Source organism: Pyrgilauda ruficollis, unplaced genomic scaffold, assembly GCF_017590135.1.
Source record: "Pyrgilauda ruficollis isolate IOZ18807 unplaced genomic scaffold, ASM1759013v1 scaffold59, whole genome shotgun sequence".
NCBI classification, from domain to species: domain Eukaryota; kingdom Metazoa; phylum Chordata; class Aves; order Passeriformes; family Passeridae; genus Pyrgilauda; species Pyrgilauda ruficollis.
Window position 1 is genome coordinate 3,792,919 of NW_024527599.1, and position 21,442 is coordinate 3,814,360.

A 21,442-nucleotide genomic window follows, 5' to 3' on the forward strand; every position below is an offset into this window, starting at 1 on the left:
GCTGGCAGCTTTCTGGAGCTGAACACAGCCCAGATGAATTCAACTCACTTGTGGTGTTTTTTTTTCTAGGAGGTGATTTTTCATTTCTTCTGTTCATTTTGCTGCAGGTAAAGAACACCCAGAAAACATCATTTCTAGTGGTCAAGCAAAGCCATTGTGTGAGATGATGAGATAAAGCACTGAAACTGGTTTTTTGGGATCAAGTTTATATGTTTTTTCAAAATACAAGTAGTTCTTTGCATCTGTTGATTCTAAGCTGCTGCTTAGAGGGTCAGAACTGTTAGAACTGGTCACTGGGAACCTTTCCTTGGAGCACCATCCAGGCAGGTGGGCTGCATGAGATGATGCCAGCTCTTGCCCTCCATGCTTATTCCAACAAGGAATGCATGTGCAGTCAGGCATGTGGGCTGTGGATCAGTCTACAGAGCAATCTCTACTGCATTCTGATGCTGATGCACACAAATAAAGTGAGGTGTTGGGCTGACAGCTGCTTTCTGTCCTGCAGTGCCATTCCACAGGGCGTTGGGGTGGTGGCCACCCAACCCTCTGCCCCTTCCCAATGATCCTGTGGGCATCTCAGCTTCTCTTGCCAGCCCAAAAGCTGCCTGGCACTCAGCACTGCTGCTGCAGCTCCTGTCTCCGTGGCTCACCAGGGCTTGGGGCAGCCCCAGGTACTTGATGACACACAGTGAAGTTTCAGTGTGATTGCTCCAGCGCCACAATGGGTGGAAAACATCTCCATCCATCCCTTCCCCCAACAAATGTGCCACTCAAGCACTTTTCTCAAGGTCCTGGCAAGGCCTCATCATGCCTTGGAATAGTCCATTACTAATACTGTAATGGACTGTAAATCAATGTGAGACAGTGAAGCACCAGCGCTCTTCTCAGAGGAGCAGGCAGTTCCTCAAGAGGAAAATTCAGCAGCTTGATCTGGAGTGTGATCCAGAGCATGTCTTTGACTCAGGGAGGTCCCTCAAGGTGCCACAGCAGTGCCACCTCATGTTCCTGGGCACTTGGCCTCAACACCACCAGCTGTGGAGAGCTGTCCCAAACCCTCCTGTTGATCTGCCACAGAGCAGGGGGTGACACCGTGCGGATAGAGCTGGGGACAGTGGAATGAGGGTGCTCCAGATGGGTGCCACTCACCCAGGGTGACACCAGCGCTGCAGAGCCCAGCCTGTGCCCCAGGCACTGACACGAGCTTGTGCCACAAACAGCCCCCAGCACTGACCCTCATCGGGGCGGGGAGACCACGGACTGCAGGCAGTGGGGAAGGTTCTGGAGTGGGGCTGTGTGGGTGTGAGGGCTCCCTGTGAGGGGCTGGCAAGAGGGGCCGGTGAGGGGTCCGTGTGAGGGGCTGGTGTGAGCGATCTGTGTGAGGGGCTCCTGTGAGGGGCCCCTGTGAGGGGTCGGTGTAAGGGGTCCCTGTGAGGGGGTCCCTGTGAGGGGGTCCCTGTGAGGGGTCCCTTTGAAGGGTCCCTGTGAGGGGTCAGTGTAAGGGGTCCGTATCAGGGGGTCCCTGTGAGGAGTCAGCGTAAAGGGTCCCTGTGAGGGGCCTCTGTGAGAGGTCGGTGCAAGGGGTCCCTGTGAGGGGTCCCTTTGAAGGGTCCCTGTGAGGGGCCGATGTAAGGGGTCCCTGTGAGGGGATTGGTGCGAGGGGCCGCCGAGAGGGATCCATTGAGGGGTCGTTGTCAGGGATCGCTGCCACGGTCCGTGTGAGGGGTCGTTGTCAGGGATCGCTGCCAGGGGTGGGTCAGGGGACGGAAATTCCCGGGGTAGGGAGGGGGTTACCGGCCCTTACCGCGGGTATGTAGTCCGGGGGGTGGGAGACTCATGGATACTTCAGCAATACATCGGGCGGGGGGGAATTACCGCGGAGAGCGAGGCGTTCGGGGACCTTACCGGGGCTATGGGCAGGGATGACGGGATCCTCACCGTTACTTACACCGGGGGTGTGTGTTACCGGCGTGCGGGGCCGGCCGTGACGGTGCCCCGGCGGTGACCGTGTCCCGCTGTCCCGCAGGGCTGAGCACGGAGAAGGCCGTCGCCTTCACTCGGCGGCTGCGGGCCGAGCCGCAGTTCCTGCTGGCCCAGAACGTGGCGACATGCAACGACCCGCTGGAGGTGTGCCTGCAGCGGCAGGTGGTGCAGGACACGGTGCAGGTGTTCCAGCACGCCGTGCCCGCCGAGGGCAAGCCCGTCACCAACCAGAAGAACTCCGGTAAGGGCGGTCGGGGCCGGGGGCTGGCTCCTAACGCTGATTGTGCTCCTGGGAGAGGTTGCTGCTCCAGAGCCCTTTGTCCGGGCTTTGGGGAAAAGTCGAGTTCCTGCAGCATCCCCCTGAGTTAATAACACACTTTAGACTTTCAGCGTTTGCCTCTTTTCCCTTCTGCGTGGTGTAACTGAGAGATGGGCTTGCAATGAAAGATTTCAGAACACCTCCAGAGCTTTTTGGTGTTGCAGAAGCCCAGCCAAAGGCTCGAGGCGGAACTGTGTCATGAATCTCGTGGTAAAAGAAATCGTTGTGCAGCTCCTGAGCACAGGTGTTCCAGTTTAATTCGTGTTCCTTTGATCTCTCAGGGAGATGCTGGATCTTTTCCTGCCTCAACGCAATGCGTCTTCCTTTCATGAAGAAATACAACATTGAAGAGTTTGAGTTCAGCCAGTCCTATCTCTTTTTCTGGGATAAGGTACAGTCATGTAGGTTGTTGTAGGATTGCTTATGCAATCAGGTGTTAGTGTTGGGACAGAACTTCTTTCAGCCTGCATTGTTTTAGCATTATGAGAAGAAACTTCAAAAGTTCCTTAAAAATGTGTTTTAAATGCAGGTGGTCAAGCACAGTGGGACTTTCAGCTTGAGAAGAAAGTTGTCAAGGTGTTGATGTTTTGGAGTAGTAGAAGTAGTTGTTTGTTTTTTGTTTTTTTGTTTTTGTTTTTTTTTTCCCAAGAGTTCTGTGTATTTCAGAAGTTACTTGTTGGTGTTCAGGGCAAACGTGACTGTAGCTCTGTGGTTTCAGTTGTGCTCGTGACCTGATGGGTGAGCTGTGTGCCTGCTTCTCACCCCTAAGGGAAGTGAAGCAAATCTAGTGCTAGTTTGGGTCAGGCTTCATTGCATAACTTCTGCTCCCCATTTCCTGTTCCCCTATCATCAAGCTCTCTGTGAAGTCACTCCTAAATATTTGCTCTAACAAAGAATTTTCTAGGGTAGCCCCTGGAATGCTGGAGGGGAAAATGAGGACCTCATTGGATGAGCAGAAAGTTGCTTCATCTATTCTGTGCTTGCAAAAAACTGAATACTCAGCAATTAATTAATGCATAATGTCTCAGACTTGAAAGGGTTGAGGTTTTTTTTATCTGTGTGTTTCAGGTTGAGCGTTGTTACTACTTTTTAAATGCCTTTGTGGAAACAGCTCAGAAAAAGGAGCCAGTGGAAGGAAGACTGGTGCAGTTCCTGCTCTCCAACCCCACGAATGACGGTGGACAGTGGGATATGCTGGTCAACATTATTGGTGAGAGAACTGGTCACAAGGAGCCCCTGCTGAAACTGCAGCCTGCTTTGAGAAATGGGGAATGGAATAGAATGAAAAACTGAGCTTGAGACCTGGGAATTGGCTAAGGCACACGATGGCATTAACCACTGTATTTTTTTTTAGTTAAAGACTTTTTTGTGGCCAGATGATAAATATTGGGCTTAAATCTTGTCTGGCATCACTTTTGCATAGTCCTGTTGATGATAAAAGCTCAGATGATCAACAAATAATTAGATAGCCCTGACTTTTAGCTTAATGAAAGGATTCAATCCCCTTTTCCTCCAGTCATCAATTCAACATCATTTATTTATAGCCATGTACAGTCTTTAGGGCACATGGTGAGGGAAAAGCCCCTGCTGGACCTGGGTGTGTTTACAAAGCACAACTACTTGGAATTGCAGCCTGAAGTTGGTGTAAAGATCAGTGAGAAGGAATTGATGTGGAATGTGGCACTGCTGGTCTTACAAAGCTCCAGCAGGAACAGGATCCTACGCTGCTGGAGATACTTAATTACACCAGCACTTGCTCTCATTTGTGTTGTGAAACAATGAGATACCTTTGTAAATCAACAAGGCAATAATACAGATTTAGAATCACAAAAGGAATTTGTTTCTTTGAAGCCTGGAGGTTCCTTTTTTCCTCATCCCATTGCTATAAATACTTAATCAGGGCAGAGAATTTGGCTGCTGTTACATCCAGAGCCTTGCATGGTGAGATCTGTGAGTGGTACTCTAATGCAGGAAGCCATGAGCTGCTGCTGGTGTTTTATAAATGTTTAGGAGGAAAGGAGACTGGGAAGTCAGTTTTAACCTTAGATAATTTACATGGAGTGATTCACAGGAGGCCCAGTTCTTTAGAAAGTATTTCAGGAGATTAATTTTAAAGTAATCAAGATTTTTTTTTCCTGGTGAACAGGACTTCCTAAAGCACTAATTAATTCAGAACTTTTAAATGTTGAGTTAAATAATACTGAGTAGTCCAGGGATTCCATGTTCTGGGATCCTTGTGGAATGCAGATCAGAGGTCAAGATTCAGTCACAAATTAAAAAGTAAACTTTGGGTACTTGTAACCTTTAAGTAAGAGCCTTTCTGTTATAATCTCTGCACAAACCCAAACTCTCTTTACCTTTCATATGGGTATGAGCAGTAGGAGCATCTATTGTGTGAAAAAGCCAATTGTTAACCTGTAGTTTTATTTATTTAGAGAAGTATGGTGTGGTCCCCAAGAAATACTTCCCAGAGTCTCACACCACAGAGGCTACCAGAAGGATGAACGAGATCTTGAATCATAAGGTAAAATTGATTTAGATTATAAAACTTAAGGGAGGAGAATGAACCTGCTCCAAATGTTCCTCACCACCTTATCCTTCCTGACCAAAGTGTTAAGTGCATCTCAGCAACTTAAATTTATTTACAAGCAGCCTAAAGTCTCAGCAAAGTCTGATGTTAATCTTGAAACATGGCGCAGGAAGGTGAGATCATGGAAGATGTCCATTGTCAGGCTTCAGTAGTTTGAAAGTACCTTTTGTGGTTTTAGTAGCAGTTATTCTTAATCCTCAGATTTCCAAAGATTTCTTGACATGTGGCTGCTAAAATGTTTGTGCAAAACCAGCACATGGTGTCTAAGTGTCTCTTTCCCACCCTTTCAGTATCTCATCTCCCTGTGTGCCAAGGTTTCTAGAAATGACTGCCAAATGTGGTGAAAAAGATGGACGAAAAAAAAAAAGTATTTTAAAAACACTGCGTGTTAAAAATCAGCTTTCAGTATAGAAGTGCACAGCTTTGTCTGAAGGAAGGTGTTAACTCACTCCCTGAACTGCAGAAATGAATTAGCCTGGGAAGAGGCTGGTGTAGGTAGCTAGATGAAAAAGGCAATTAAAACATTTTTTACAGTTTGCTACATTTTTTCCAGTTCATATGCTGCATACTCAGGGAGAACTGCCTGCTGAAATCCACATAAAAAATGCAAAATACGTGGTGGAATGAGCTTGGACATTTTAAATGTTGTTAATGTTGTTCTAATCCTGAGCATGGCAAAGCAGCTGGTCCCGAGGGAGCCCCATCACCGTTCCTGCCCTTATGGATGGTGACACTAATGGGAAGCTTGTGCTGCTCTGACTGCAGCTGTGCATGCAGTGGGGAAATGCCCCTTTCTTTTCATCAGCCAAGAGATCAATTATGCATTAGAATTGCAAAATAAATGTGACAGTATGAAGAAAGTGTGTTCTGTGAGTCACAGACGTGCTGGTGTGTGTGGATGTTGTGGCATCACTTATGGGACTGAGGGAAATCAAGCTTTAAGAGCTTAATGGCTGCAAGCCTCACATCAGTGGTTGGAAATGGTAATTGAATTGTGACTGTTTGTTAATTTTTTGGTTGTATTTTACTTCAACAGCATTCAATTATCTTGTTATTTTGTAATGAATTAATCTCTAATGACACTTCTGAAAGGTATTTTCATACATGTTGTGAAGAATAAAATAGGTGCTTGAAACAAGCAGATGGGAAGTCCTGAAAATGATCAGGTGACACCTTTCACACCCTTTATAACAAAGTGATTTTCTCTTTAAACAGATGAGAGAATACTGTTTGAGGCTAAGAAATATGGTGGAAAGTGGAGGAAGCAAAGGAGAACTTTGTGCTGCCATGGACATGATGATAGAAGAGGTAAATAAACTGGTGTGACATGAATCTTGGCACACAGGGCTGGAATGGATGAGATTCCTTACTTTTGTTGTGTAGCTGTTGGATCAGCCTAAACAAGTGCCTCTTGTTGCTTAACGAAGTGGTTTTGGTTCAAGTGAATTTGTTTTGCAGTGGTTTGTTGCTTACTTAATTTTGAGTTTTTCTAATCCTTCCAGACAAATATTTTGGATCCATAGGTTTCAGAATGATGATATTTTACAGCCATCTGTCCCTTGCTGTAGGAAAAGCAGCATTTTGTCCCTTGAGAGATCAAAAGAGTGGCCTGTCAGGCTCTTAGAAATAACAGGAAAGGTTGAAATTTGCATTCTGATGGCTTTGAATGCCAATCTTGTAGCACAAGTGTTGTGCAAGGATTCCCCACAAGAGAGCAGAGAAGAACCACAAAAGGGAGGTGTCTGCACAAGGCTGAGCCCAGCTGAGGGCTCGTCCTGGGGGCAGCAGAGGAAAGAATTGCAGCATGGTTTTGGCTGTGAACTGACTCCATCGCTGTTAGTGTGTCTGCAGTGCCTGAACCTCCTCCTGCTCACACAAACCCACATCATTTATCTCATTCTGTGCTGCTGATACTTGATTCTTAAACTGCCAAAAATAACTTAAACTTGGGACTGTTTTAGTGTGACTGAGTCCATGCACTTTAAAAAAGTATGTATTTAAATTATTTCTCAAACATACAATGCCAGGTGACTCAGTGGTTAAATGTATGTCTTTAGATGAACCAAGAAATCAAATGTTTTGGTGTTGTGTGTTAGCTTTTTCTGCAATCCACTGAACATCACTGTTAGGCAGAACCTACCTTGGGCTATCTCTGTAGAGTTTTAGTTCCATATTAATGTGTTGTTTTGGGTTTTGGAAAATTCATCTTTGCACTTCATGTAAAATTCTGTAGCTTCTTTTTATCTAATTTTAAGGTTAGGGTAAAAGAAGAAAACTGACTTCTGTTCCTTGGGTTTCATCAAAACTGTTGTGAAATTCATGCCTTAAGAATGCTGTGCTTTGAGCCTACCCCAGAATGTTGCCAATCTGCACTTAGTTCAAAGGTGAATTAATGTAATTTACATGCAGTGTGTGTCCAAAGGCCCTTGGGGGATTCTGCAGCAAACATCAAAAGCTTCCTAGAGATGGTCATTCTTAGGGCAGGGACAAAGAGTTCACTGCTAAATGTTTCTCATTTATTTAGAGCTTCTTGCCCTCTGACAAGAGATCCTGGAACCGACATGAAAGGTTCTGAACTCATTGCAGTTTGTCTGTTCTGTAAATGGTTGTGCTTAATTCTCTGAGGTTAACAAGGCATTTTCTCCTGCAGTAGTGAAGGTGGTTTGCATGTGTTTAGATGTGTATGAGTGGTGTTGCCTCTGTTATTTGTGTGGCAAAGCAGAGCTTGGTTTTGTTTTGGGAGGTTCTATTTGCATAGTAAATCTTGGTTTACTCCTGCAGGGAGCAACACTCAGCTGAAATGGGCCAATTGCTGTTGAACATGGGATTAAATATTCACTCCAGAACTGTATAAACATTCTTATCAAACCATTGCACAGCGGGTCAGAAGCTGAAATCAGTGCAGTTCATTTGATAGAATTTTTCATCCTCTGCTGTTCTCTTTGGAGACTTTTCCTTATCAGGAGTGTCCTCCTTTCCCCCTCCTCATTCGTTTTGGGGTTTAGCACGTGCCACTCTGTCTTATCTTGATTCTATTTGTCACTAGGGCAATGTAAGTCACCTTTTAGTTTAAATATGCTTATTTTATTTCTTTGTAGAGGAAGCTTGTGAGATATGAAGAGAGGGCCTATGTTGGGTGTGGTAGCAAAACAATTGAGGGAGGCCATTCCAGGCTCCAGTGCCTCTGTTCACTGGAGATTTCTGTCTCCATCATTTTCCTTCCTCTGGCTGGAGCCCATTTGGTTGCTGCTCTCCTTTTCTGCATTTTTCTTGCTTATTTTGTGTTCATGCCTCATCTCTCAGTGCTTGTGGTTATCTGAGGTAATGTGGGTGTAGCCACAGCAAACGGTACCTTTTGTGCAGTCTGTGCAAAATTAAATATTTATAGTAGTTCAGGGGTTTATATTTGCTCTTTACCATATTTATTGAGAAATGTGTGAGTTCCTGCAGTAGAAGCCTTATGCCCACACCCTTGTTTCACCCTGTAATTAATCTTTTCACTTGTTTTCTTAAATTGCTCAGAGCAAGAATACCTTTATTTAGCAGGAGCATTGCACTGCTTTTGCTGCCAGCACAAAGAGCACATGAACATACAGCCAGTTCTTATGGATCAGCTCCAGAAAGAGTTAAACAGCTTTGGGAAAGGTATTGTGTCTATTCTGCTGTGTAAGAGTGAGGCCTGCCAGGCTGGGAAGGCTGGCACAGACCACAGGAGCTGGATCCCAGTGCAGAAGGTGCAGCTGAGATTTTACTCCCTCTCCTCTTCTTTTTAAATAACCTGATGGTTCCTTGCAAGGAAGAGACTTGTGCTCAGGGCATGGACAGAGCTGAACATCAGTGTCAGCTGAAATAAAACAGATTCAAACCTGTTTAACTGTGATTAAATTCCCTGTCCCCAGAGTAGCTGTGGCAGGTCCTGCTCTGTATCTTTAAAGACACTTGTGTGGTTACACTGCCAGTGTTGGCACATTTTCTGATAAGCCCTGTGAGAAAGTACAGTAGTGGTTCTGAAGTGCAGCTTTATATTCTGATTTACAGGGAGACTGATGACTTGAAATCTGGTCAACTTTTTGTGCTAAAAATCCAAAGATAGCTGCCAGCTGCAAAGGATGTCACAGGCAGCAGGCAGGGAGATGGAATTAAATTGAATAACCTGCCAGCTCAGCCCTAAGCACATGTTGTTAAATGTATTAAAAGAGATGAGATTATTGTGGGGTTTTGAGAAGAAGCAAAGGCCCATCTTTGAAATCCAAATGAACATTACAATAAAAAATGAATTAGTGCAGGGGACACACTGGGATAAAATGCCCACATTAAAAGGTCTGGTTTGTCTCTGCATGGGGCAAACCACCTGGTGGAACAGGTGATGCTGAATGATCAAGCCTTTAGAGAATCAATTTGATAAAGTTTCTGTGGCAGTGTTGGAGGACCTTCAGAATTACTTATGACATGTTGTAGCAAGGCTGGGAAGTGTCCTGTTTTTTGCTTTGGGCTGCTTCATTCCTAGGATAACCTGGAATCAGTAAGCTTCTGTTTTGCCTGGTGGTTTGCCTGACAACATGCAGTGTGAGGGTGGAGAAGGAAGCTCTCTTGATTTTCCTGAGGCCTTTCAGATCGGTTTTGAACTGCTGAAACACCAAGATTTCAGGGGCTGAATGCAGATAATTGATGTGTGTGTTTGTGTCTGTGTTCAAAAGCGACCGTTAAGATCTCGTTTCTCACATGGAGGAATCCATGCTCCAGTGGCATTGCTGTGGTAGGAGAGGCACAGCTGCATGTTCCAGCAGGCTCACAGCTGTTTGCTTCTCTGGCAGGTATTCAGAATAGTGAGCACTTGCCTGGGCAGCCCTCCGGAGACTTTCTGCTGGGAGTTCCGGGATAAGGAGAAGAACTACCACAAATACGGCCCCATGACCCCGGTGCAGTTCTACAACGAGCATGTGAAGCCTTACTTCAACATGGAGGACAAGGTTGGGGATGCTGAAGACTTTCCAAGGCCTCCTTTTTTGCTGCTAAGCCACTGATTTTCCACTGTTGCCAGTGTCTGTCCCCCCTGTAGCTGCAGCACCTGGGATGGGCACTGCTTGCCCAAGTCGGTGTGTTTATTCTCCCTGTTGTGCTGTTTGTGCTCTGCCCTTCAATTATCTGGGATCTTGTGTTGCAGTCCACGATGGTTTTGTAATGATAAAATATGCAATGATCTAATCAGTTGTAATAGGTCATAAGGCAGACATTAGAGAAGGAATAACACACAGAACTGCTGTGCCACAGTTACGAGGTGAACTTGTGAAACAAAGCAAAAAAAACCCAACAAACACAACCTTAAGAAACCTCTTATTTTAGCCAAGTGGCTTGTTTGCTAATGGGGCAGACAGCTGGTTGGGACAAAAGCCATTCCCTGAAATCCTTCTAGATTCAATGTTCAAGGATTTCAGTTATGTTGCACCTTATTTTATGACATCTTGGTTTTTTGGCAGATTTGTCTAGTGAACGATCCTCGACCCCAGAATCCCTACAACAGGCTCTACACAGTGGAGTACCTGGGCAACATGGCTGGAGGGAGGAAAACTCTCTACAACAACCAGCCTGTGGAGGTCCTGAAGAAATTGGCTGCAGCATCTATTAAGGACGGCGAGGTGGGTTTGGTTTCCCTTTGTGGATGGCACAGTGCAGCCCGTGCTGTGTAAAACTCCTGGGATTTGGCCCAGACATGACCCTTCCTTCTCTTTGCAGGCTGTGTGGTTTGGCTGTGATGTGGCAAAGCACTTCTATGGCAAGCTGGGAATCAATGACCTGAATATGTGAGTAGAGAATCAAACCAGACTGTCATTTGGGATACTCAGTGAGGACATGAACAGTCCTTTAGTCCTTTCTACATACTTTGGACTTTATACCCCAAAAGAATACATTTAAGTAATCCAGCAGCAGAAAAATTTTTTTTACTTGTTAATTTAATCCGAATCCTTTAAAGATGCACTATGAGTAGTTGTTAAATATTCTTACTTATTTAAATGTCTAATATATGGTGAGAGAAACTCCTGAAGGGCTCAGGTTTTGCATTTATTCTGACATTAAAATTGGTTGAACTCGTACACCTGTGCAGTGGCTCCTGGCACAGGGCAGTCTCCTGATTCCCTGACTTAGAACTCCCCCTGCATCCTTTCTCATGGGGCTTATTTGTCTTTCTGCTAGATTTAATCATGAGCTGGTGTTTGGTGTCTCCATCAAGAACATGAACAAAGCAGAACGATTGATCTTTGGGGAATCCCTGATGACCCATGCCATGGTCCTGACAGCTGTCACTGAGAAGGTAGAGTCTCCCTCCTGGAGTTCTGGTGCTGGCAGGGATGTCTTGGAATATCCTGGGAGCTTCTTTGTGTCCTGGGCTCACTCAGAGTGTGCCACATCCCTGTGGTGCACAAGGCCTGGTTGTTTATTCCCTTTGTGTTTGTGTCTGAGTGTTCAGAACTATAAATATTTAACAAGGAGGGAAGAATTTTATACATGTCAAAGGACTTCTTTCCTTTTACCCACAAACTTGGATTGGACAACCACTGCATGGCCAACCCAGTCTGGTTTAGAGCCTGAAGCTCCTGTTAAAATGCTGGCAGGAGGCACTTTGCAGCAGGGTTAACCTCCTGCAGCTCCCTGGCATGTGATCTCTGACCTCTGATTAGGGAAGGGAAGTGGTGTCCAGCACAGCTCTGTGGCAGACAGCAGGCTGAGATGAATCCACAGCTAGATCTGCTCCTGGCACCATCACAAAGCACATAAGGAAGTCAAAAGAAGCATACAAAAACTTACACCTCGGGGTTATCTGCAAAGTTGATGTTTCCATTTATTTCCAGAAGCTGTCATTATTAAAGTTTCTTTGAAGTGATCTCTTCCTGTCCAGCTTGACCTTGGCTTGAGAAATAACAGCTTGCATAGCACTGAAAAAGTTTGCCTGAGCTGTGGAGTTTTGAGACTTGAGATGGGACTGCTGAGTCATAAAAATGTTCCAAGTTACTTTTTACAGCTCAGTATCATTTTTTCCTGTTTTCTGCATTCTGAGCTCTTAACACTTCCATTGTGTATCAGATTGCACAAACATTTCTGTAAATATCTAACTGAAAAACAAGGAAAACTTTGTAGTTGGTACTTAAAAACCTTAACCTGAAGGTGCTTTGAGAAACTGAGTTGTAAAACATAATATTTTGGATTTACTTACTTTTTTTTAAAAAAGCTTTGAAGATTTAAAAAAAAATCCTATTACAATTTTACAACATGAAAAATTGATGTGGATTAAATGCACCTTTTGGTTTAAAAGTTGCTGTACATCAATGTGCTCCTCCCAGTTTTAATCTGAGAGCATCCAGAGTTGACATCCTTGGTCTGGAAGTTCTCGAGTGTCCCATCTTAAGGACTGTTCTCTCTTTTCAAGGGAGAATAGAAGCATTACAGCAATATTCCATTCAATATTAAAAATGAATTTATGGGGTGTTTTTCAGGTTAGTTTTTTGTATTAAAATATTTTAATTGCACAGCACCAGACTTGGAGCTGTGTCCTTCAGCTGGATTCTTCAAGGGCTTGCACTTGCTCTTACCACTGTGAATTCTGACAGTTCCTTCTTCCTTTCCTCTGATTCCCAGCTCAGGCGAGTTGTTCATCCTGTGTTTAATTTCCCTCACTCCCTGATGGGAAGCAGGGACACCAGCTTAAATTCTGTGAGTCAGTTAAGTCCAAACTAGAATTTAGTTAACTTTTGGCTGCCTGATGAAATCAATATTGATTGCAGACTCTCTTCACCACATTTTATCTAAGTAGATAGATGAGTATTTTATAAAATGGCATTTCTCCAGCCATTAGCAAGAAACCCTTGGGACTCCTCAGAGTGGAGCTCTGTGTGTTCCTGGTGCTGGATTTGGATGGGGTTGCCTGCTCAGGTGTGGCCTCTCCTTCACCACTGACTGTCATGGGCTTGTTTTGGCACAGGATGGGCAAGAAGATGCATTTGAAAAATGGAGAGTGGAAAACTCCTGGGGTGAAGACCGTGGCAATAAAGGTAATTTATAGTCATGAGAGCAGAAAGCTGAATGTTTGGAAATAAGGATGTGGCAAGGACAATCAGGCAGCTTTTCCTACATGGAGTGGAGGAGAACTCCATGATTTTTATTATCTTCTGAGTGAGACAGGCCAGATGTGGGCTCAGCCATGGCACAGCCTCAGTGGTGAGTGTGCCAGGCCAGACTCTGTGTCCCCAGGAATAAGTCACTGTTGGCCACATTTTTCTGCTGCACATTAATCCCAAATGTTATGCTTGTAAGATTTGGTATGGCAGAACTTTCCCAGGATGTCTTGGTTTTCTTCTGGGAATAGATTATTTTTGGAGAACTCTGTTTTAGGATGTGGTCTTATTTATAAGCTTTTCAATAACATGAACAACTCAGAGGAAAACATAGAATATTCTTGGAAGTGTCTTAATTTATGTTGTACCCTCTTGGTCTTGCAGTAGTTTCTGTTCTGAGTTAACTGTGTCCGTTCACAGCAAAGTACTCCAATAAAAATCTTCAAACTTGACAAAACAATGAAACTGTTGATGTTCAGCCTTCAAGGCTCAGCAATATGACAGCAGTGAAATGTTCTTTGGGATGTTGGATTAATTAAAGAAGCCAAATCAATGCTGAGGTAACATCAATGGCACAGGGCAGCAGCTGAACCCTGACACTGCTACAAGTGGTGCCTGCTGGGCTGCAGCACCCAAATCCACACTCACCTCTCAGGAGTGAGGTCCAGAGCTGTGTAAGAGGAGCTGGCTGTTCCTTTGAAATAAAACAGGAGCCCAGAGAGACTTGAACAAACCCTGCCCTGTCTTGTCCCCGTGGCATCTGTGTGGACTTTGCAGGGTGAGTCACTGTCCCTTATCTGCCTTGTACCAGGGGACACCCTGCTCTCTGGAAAGTCTTGCTCCCTGACTGTGCTTTGTTTTGCTGTGGGAATTCCCTGGAAAAGACAAGAAATCCCATCAGAATTGGGAGGCTTGCCTCTATTTCAGACTGGTTTTCAGGGAGCTGAATCCCTGAATGATTTTCTTGGGTATGACCAAATGAGCTGCTCTGGAGCAAAAGGCAATGGGACATGTCCCCCAGGGCTCCTTCCCAAACTCTGGAAGAGGTAACTGAGGGTCACAGAACAATTTAGGATGCTAAAACCCTTTTAAGGTTTAAAAGAATCCAACTGTTCACCCAGCACTGCCAAGTCCCCACTGCACCATGGTCCCCAAATGTCCACATCATTTAAATCCCTTCAGGGACTGTGACTCAACTTGATGGGGTTTCTTCTCCTTCCTGCCCTGCTTTTCCACTCTGCAGTGTCCAGTAGTAGCTGTGTAGGAGGGTGAGGACTCAGAGTTTGCCTGAGCTGTCTTGCAGTGCCACTGAGTCTGTGTCTCACTGTGATAAGAGTTAAGATTTTTATCTTATCTGCCCTGTTAAGGAGTTGGGAAGCTGTGCTTGGGTAAGTCCAGCACAAGAAACCAGAGTCCACATCAGTGCAGAGCCAGCCAAGAATGATGCTAAACTTGGCACATCCCAGCTGGGTGTGGGGATAGGAGTGAGCCCCAGCTCCCAGGATTTCTTGGACAGGGTGACCAAGGGTCCAGCCTGCAACAGAACTCCAGGGACTGCACTTGAGCCATCAAACAATGAGCAAAGAAATTACTTTTTTGTGAGGAAAGAGCAGGTTTTTTTCATGTGGGGTTCCCTGTTTTTCCAGGGTGCCAGGTGCCACTTGTTTCCCCTGACAGGAATGGTTCAAGACTGGAAAGATTGGGACTGCTGGTTTGGGAAATATGGGATGGAGTCAGTTTTATGTTCACACTCCAGAGTGGGCAGAACTGAAATCTTGTGGATTCTCCTGGAGAAAGGGAACCCCTGTGAACCAGCCCAGCTTTGCCTCTCCTAAATATTTAGTAATTACATTGATATCTGTTGTCTAAGTGTTTCTGGAACCCTGTGTGTTTTTCCTCGAGGAATGAACACAGCTGCTGACAAACATTGCTTGTTTTCTGAGGTAAAAAAGTCACTTCCCAATCAAATATTTCCTTTCTGTTTCGTTGGCTCTTTTTCAGCCACACAGGCAAGTTTAATTATTCTGAGTAGTCTTTTGTTCTGCAGACACACAGGACGTTATTACCTAACTTTGAACCCAGCTTATCCCATCGGATATCTTTTTTTGAAAGCAAGGAAGAGGGGAGTACTAAATCACACTGTGGAGAGGGGTCCATCTGCTTGTTTTGGCATGAAAGGAGCTTTTTTAGGATGCATCTCCAGCTAGAAATCAGCTCCCTTTGGGCTTTTCATGTCTTGTATTGGCTGTTGCTCTCCTGCAGGAAGGCATTTCAAGGATTTAACTGTAGGCACCCTGTGTCTGTCTGTGCGTCTCTCATCCCAAAAGTGCCCTGGGACTGGAGGCACTGTTTGCTCTCCCCAGGCAGGAGTTACAGCACAAGCACAATGTGGCTCCTCCGAGGCCCTTTTTGGGACTTTGAGGGGCTTCCCAGGCGTGTGCGGGGTGCGTGTGCGGGGTGCGTGTGCGGGATGCGTGTGCGGGATGCGTGTGCGGCTCTGCACTGCCCTGGCCTCTCCAAACCCGAGCTATTTGCATGTTCTGGAGTCGTGCTCGGCGCTTCCTCCCGCTCAGACGCCGCGATCCCAATCAGCTCCCCGGGACAGGATGTCAGAGGCAGAGTTCATTAATCCTCTCAGGGTGCAATTACTTGTTGGCTCTTGGGAGTGAGAGGTTTTTGTGTGTCCCAAGAACTCATATCCTGAAGAGAGGATAATCAAGGCAGCTCCCTTTGGCAGTGTTTCCAAAATGGCTTCTAGCTCGGGTTACAGTTGATAGGGGTTTTAATTTATGGGATTATCTGATCTCTTGCTTTAGAAACAAGATGGTGGAGATAGATGCATTTATTGTCCATATTCCTTGGCATTTTCTTGTTTCATTTGATTGTGTGATGATTCAATATAAGGACACGAGGAACTTTATTACATAAAGCCTTCTCATCTCTCCTAAATACTTCCTTTCTCACAGCCACTCTTACTCCCATTTCACCTGGAATACCTCGTTTCCAGTGGTAGCTCTCTGCTTAAAACCTCTAAAGTGGCTTCCTTCACTCCCAGTTTAAGGGGTGTTCTCTGTCATTTTGATATTAAGGGAGACAATTAGGATTTGCTGCAGCCTAAGTGTGATTTAATTGGCTTTGAGGAAAGCAGTGGCTGCCTCTTACTGCAAAAACTAAACCAAGAAAGTTTTCTTAGAACAGGTTGTTATTCACCTGAAAAATTCTAAAGCCTCAAAGAGATTCAAATAAAGTTACATTCTGTCTTAAAGGCTTTGTAATTCCCTTGAATATTCTCAATGCCCATTTTAACAGAGCAAACATAAATTATGGATGTTCTGGCTCTTGTTTTTCCTGGTGGGCTTCTTGCCTGACCTTTCAGTGCACACAGAGTACATCCTGTATGTTAACTTCCTCGAGATATTTTTTGCTGTGTTTTGAGAGACAACCAGCATGACCAGGCCCTGTTTAATCCATCACTCATAGGTGAGGCTTCTCTGTGGCTGCTTTCCTGCAGTGGCTCTGTGCTGTGATGCTGTTTTCCCTCAGGTTACCTGATCATGACCGACGACTGGTTCTCCGAGTACGTCTACGAGGTGGTGGTGGACAAGAAGCACGTGCCCGAGGAGATCCTGGCCGTGATGCAGCAGGAGCCCATCGTGCTGCCAGCCTGGGACCCCATGGGGGCTTTGGCCAAGTGAAGCACGGAGCATTTGCCTCCCCATGGCCATCAGAAGTAGCTGCAATAGAGAATTCCAGCAGTTGGAAGCCATAGCCAAACAATAACGAGACCGAGCCCTCGGCCTGGTCCCTATTCCTGAAATGTAAGTTAAGGATCCTTGGGAAATAGCGCTTCACTGGTGCCAGCTCTCAGACAGGCTGCTCCAAAACTCAAAAGGGAAAAGGGAAAACAAACCTCAAAATGAAAGCAGATGATAAGTGCTGTCAATGGCAGTTTGATTTTACCTTAAATTTTTAATGCGAATCAGCGTAGTAATGTAGTAAAATTATCTTGACTGATGTTTTCCCTAGAAAAAATGGGCATTGAAGGCCCTTTAGAATTAATAGTTAGGTGATTGTTAGAGCAAACATACTGAGATAATTAACCAATTATGGTCTGGCTTGTTCTATAAAAGAACTTCCCCAAAAAAAAATTATATATTTACAGTTTTAGTTTTGCTCAAGTTTTGGAGGGGATGTATGAATTGAAACTGCTAAAAATGACCTTTAGAAAATTTTCTCTTCCAGCAGAATTGGGGAAGGGGAATGGTTTCCTTGAGGTATCCAGTTCCACTTGGTTTTATTCTTCCATTATTGAGCTGGGACTGGATAGCCCCCCCAGGGGCCAGTGCTATGTCTGTGTGCACAGGAGCGCTATTTTTCAGTTATTTTAGCAAGAACAACCATAAATATGTTCACAGGTGGAGTTAGTGTCATGCTCAACAGAAAAACCAACGTTTTAATTGCTGCATTTTATTTGGTTGTTTTAAAAAACAAGATGGTGCTATGAAGCTTTTGAATAAACACTTTCTAAAGTGACTGGGACAGTTCTGGTTTCTTTTTTTAAAGAGGTGCTTGGAGCTGATGGAATGGGAAGGTGCTGGTGAGCTGCAGTGAGGGTGTGGTGCCTCCATCACAGACCTGGTGCAGAAACGGGTACAGAAATGTCAGAAATGGCACTGGTGGAGCTGATCCTCCTTTGGGCAGGGGGATGGAGCAGATGATCCTCCAGGGACCCGTTTGGGGTCTCATGCACAGTCTCCACTTTGTGCTGTCACTTGAGTGAAGGCAAGCAAAGAGTTCTTGTACTCCCTGGTGGCTCTGACACAGAGCCAGATCTCTTGGAAGGCTCTGCTATGCACAATATTTTCATTATGACTAATGCATGGGTTGTTTTGGGGGCTTTTTCCTCCCCCAAAAGGTCAGCAATTTTAGTCCTTCAAGTTCTTTCTACTTATGACTTTAACACCAGTTCTTCTGTTTCCTCTCTGCTATCTATGAGTATGATATCCACCAAGGAGAATTAACTTTTTCTCCAGAGTTTAACTGACATTTTTGTTGCTGGTGGTAGCACTGATGAGGATTGAGGTTGGTAAACTCAAAACTGATTCCAAGCCAGTTTTTGTTGGTTTCAGTATTTTAAAGTATTGTCCAGCCTGTGCTTATCTCCCCAGTTCTTGCCCAGATATTTCCCTGTACACTTTATACAATAGTACTGTGGTTTTTTTTCCTTTCCTTCAAACAAGCGCAGAAAATCCGCATGGCTGAAACACATTATGGGGAATGAAGCCAATCTGGCAGCAGCACTGCTGCCTTCATGCCCTGCAATTTTCTAAGTTCTTTCCATGGTGGAATTGGGAAGGGGAGGGGGAAATGCAGATGCCAAGGTGAGAGCTGTGGTTTTTCCTCTGGGGGCAGTTGAACAAGGTATTTTGAGGTTTGTGCTTGTGCGAACGAGTCAAGGATATTCCTTTGCCTGGGAGGACAGCCATGGAAACATGGGTAAGGATTGGTGCCTGCAGGCTGCTTTTATCCATAGACACCTTACAGGTGGCTGTTTTTAACCTGTGGTTTGAAATGTGGGTAAAATCTGTGGGTGAAATGATTCCCTGCTGATGTGACTTTCACGGGGTCACTGCCCTTTTGCCCTGGCTCTCTGGTGAGATCAGCAGCCCTGAGATAAGCTGGAGACAGCTGAGTGATGATGGAGCTGCCTGTGCTCCCTCCTGAGCCGAGGAATTCCCAGGGTCCTGCACAGCACAAGGCACAGCTGGATCCAAGCACAGCCTGACTCTCCCCAGGTGTGTGGGAGAGACTTCACAGCCAGGGACTGTTCCCGAGGAATTGTTCATTCTCCTGAGGGTGTGCTGGAGGAACAAGCCACTTAACCCCTGTCAGTTCACAGGAGATGGTTCAGAGATGATAAAAAATTAAACTTTCCAAGGGATGGAATGGAGGTAATATGGGAATAAGCCTGGCTTGCTGCTTTGTTGTCACCCAGCAAAGAAAGCTCTGTGAACTGTAAATCCAGACTATGAAAAAGTTAACATACAACTGCTAAAAAGATGCTTTGGTCAGAATAAAAACAATTGGTTAGAAAAAAACAATTAGTGCCCACTGTATTTCAATGCTGATTTCTCCCTTAGTTTATACATATATATATCCTTTGCAAAGCTTGATCTTTAGATTGCTGAGGAACCAGCTGACTTGACAGTTTCCTTTTCCAGTTTGTCAACAAAACCATGCAGTTTTCATGTGAGAATTCAAGGACAGTTCCCCTGACAGGTGGCAAATATTGACAGATAATATTATGAAAGTCAACTCTCAGATTTAATCGAGTGGCAGAAAATAACAGCAATTCCTGATGAAGGAACTGAGGAGAGGTTATGTGTAGTGGTGGTTTGTGGGCTCTAGGAATCAGATTTCCCCATTGGAATGTGCTCTTAAAACAGCTGTAGTGGAAATAACAAAACCTCTCCAAAACTCATCCAACTGCCAGATGTGCATCCCAGCAGTGTGGAAAATAGCAGGGAAGGGCAATCAGAATTCCTTTTATCCCAAAGCCAGTTGTAATATCTTCTAAATGTAGTCTGATTGCTAACTAAGGAAAGATGGGAACAAATATCGCAGGATTTGTTTGGTTTGTGTTATTTGGAAAATTGTTCCAACCTTTTATTGGCAGTGAATCAGAGCCGTTGCTGATCTCACAGTACAGTTGGTACTACTTTTATGAGGTCATTTGGGTGATGATTCCCATCCTTGTGCTGGAATCTGCAGCTGCTTTATCTGTGTGTCTTGTGTAAAGTCCATTTTCTTTCTCTTTTTTTCATACTTTCCCTAAATCATCAGAATGTCACCCACCTTCACCCAGATTTCATGAGATTCTGGAGCTGGCTCAGTTACAGCCCCTGAAAGTTTTTCACTTGTGAGATAAATAAGGTGTTGCAAGGTTAAGGGATTTTGCCTGAAATCTCCAGTCTGTTATTTCTGTTATGTCCCAAAGGCTCCAGACTGTTTGGCAAGAAATTCAAAATGAAAAAACCCAACACAACAAAACCAAACCAAATAACTGCTGCAGAAGATGATGAGAAAAACACCTGAACCAAAAGGCCTGGATAAGGCATAGGAGAACCTACTCTAAGCAGAGACTGAGATGGACAAAAACCTCAGACAAAGGTCACGATCCCTCTAAAATTTTTTAAAACCCAAGGTATAATTATGTAATGAGCAGAAGGGCTTTCAGTAGAGAGAATTTATTTCTTGTAAGAAGATAGAAAAAGTGAGTTTGGAAAATCCCTTCCAGTCTCCCAGCAGTGGTGAGCTGGGGATCTGTTAGGAAAGTAAAGGTGCAGATTCCTTGTGCCACCCATCCTCCCAAGAAACAAAAATGCTGCTCTGCAGAGCCTGGGGTCTGATCCACCGCTGGGTATTTGAACATTAAACACTGCTGTGGCCTCCAGGAAGGTTTGGTGGGTGAGGCATGGCAGGATCTGTCTGGAATAGGACAAAGCAGAGGGAAGGTCGTGGAGGAATATCCCAGGCAAGGACACGAACTGGGGGGGAATCCTGCCTGCAGCCAAGGGAGGTGAGCACCAATCCTGATTATTTTGGAAAGCAGGGCACAGCAGGGAAATCCAGCCCAGCAGAGGAGGTGAGGATTGCTGTCTGCACGAAAAGATCAATGAATTTCTACAGCAAGTGAAGGGAAAAAGTTCAATTTGACGAAATGGCCCCAAGATAATGGGGAACAAAGCTGATTTCAGTGCGTCCCTCGTGTGTGGAGCTGCAGTGCCCGAGCTCTCCTTGAGATGGTGCAGGAGCCTCGCCCAGGGACAGCACAGGGAAGTGCAAATTGCAGCTCTTCAGTTTCCACTTTATTTTCTTTACAATTGTTTGGAAGAAGTCTGAAAACTCTTACAGCACAGCTGCTGCTGCTCCAGCAATCAGCTACTTGCCCCTATTCTGCTTTTCCACCTTTTTTTTTTTTCCTGAATTTGCCCCCTAAACTATGGCATTGACCTGTGATTTATGATCTTTCATAAACAAGCTGTGGAGTGCAGGAATGAAGAAATCCTGGATGAAAAACACTGGAGAAAAAAAACGTGTTAGAAGTGGAGTGAGGTATTTGGAGTAGTGGTAGGAAGAAAGGAAATTACTTGTTGAGCTTATTGAGGCAGCAAAACGCTTGTAAAGAATTTGTGCTCCAAGCTTTAAAACCAAATTAACCTTATTTCTTTATTAAAATAATACAACTGTTCAGAATTATTGAAAAGAAATTATTATTTTCAAGCCCTTTTATTGTGCTAATATCCCCTTCCTATCCTCCTGTAATCTACAGAAATTTCTAATTCACTGCCTCCCTCAAAACTCCGTGTCCATCCTCACCCCCATCCTGTTATTTATATTTATAACAACACCCAGCAAAGCTGTCCCTTCCCAGGAAAGCTCCCC

The 21,442-nt window shown here is 44.8% G+C and overlaps 1 protein-coding gene across 1 annotated transcript; it reads left to right on the top strand.

Annotated features, from left to right (window-relative positions):
- Nucleotides 1-1,999: 1,999 nt before the first annotated feature.
- BLMH (bleomycin hydrolase) lies at nucleotides 2,000-17,530 on the top strand. The gene is made up of 11 exons (XM_041482705.1): nucleotides 2,000-2,221; nucleotides 2,581-2,690; nucleotides 3,368-3,509; nucleotides 4,735-4,823; nucleotides 6,105-6,197; nucleotides 9,704-9,859; nucleotides 10,367-10,525; nucleotides 10,623-10,690; nucleotides 11,082-11,199; nucleotides 12,865-12,934; nucleotides 16,541-17,530. The coding sequence occupies exons 2-11, from the start codon at nucleotides 2,613-2,615 to the stop codon at nucleotides 16,690-16,692; spliced, it is 1,125 nt and encodes a 374-aa protein (XP_041338639.1). The 5' UTR covers nucleotides 2,000-2,221; nucleotides 2,581-2,612; the 3' UTR covers nucleotides 16,693-17,530.
- The last annotated feature ends 3,912 nt before the right edge of the window (nucleotides 17,531-21,442 follow it).

Excerpts from the sequence above, each read along its gene's own strand:
- BLMH (XM_041482705.1), top strand. The coding sequence starts at position 2,613 with ATGCGTCTTCCTTTCATGAAGAAATACAACATTGAAGAGTTTGAGTTC. Across the intron at positions 2,691-3,367 it reads ATCTCTTTTTCTGGGATAAG|GTTGAGCGTTGTTACTACTT; the intron begins GTACAGTCATGT and ends TGTGTGTTTCAG. Across the intron at positions 12,935-16,540 it reads TGAAGACCGTGGCAATAAAG|GTTACCTGATCATGACCGAC; the intron begins GTAATTTATAGT and ends GTTTTCCCTCAG.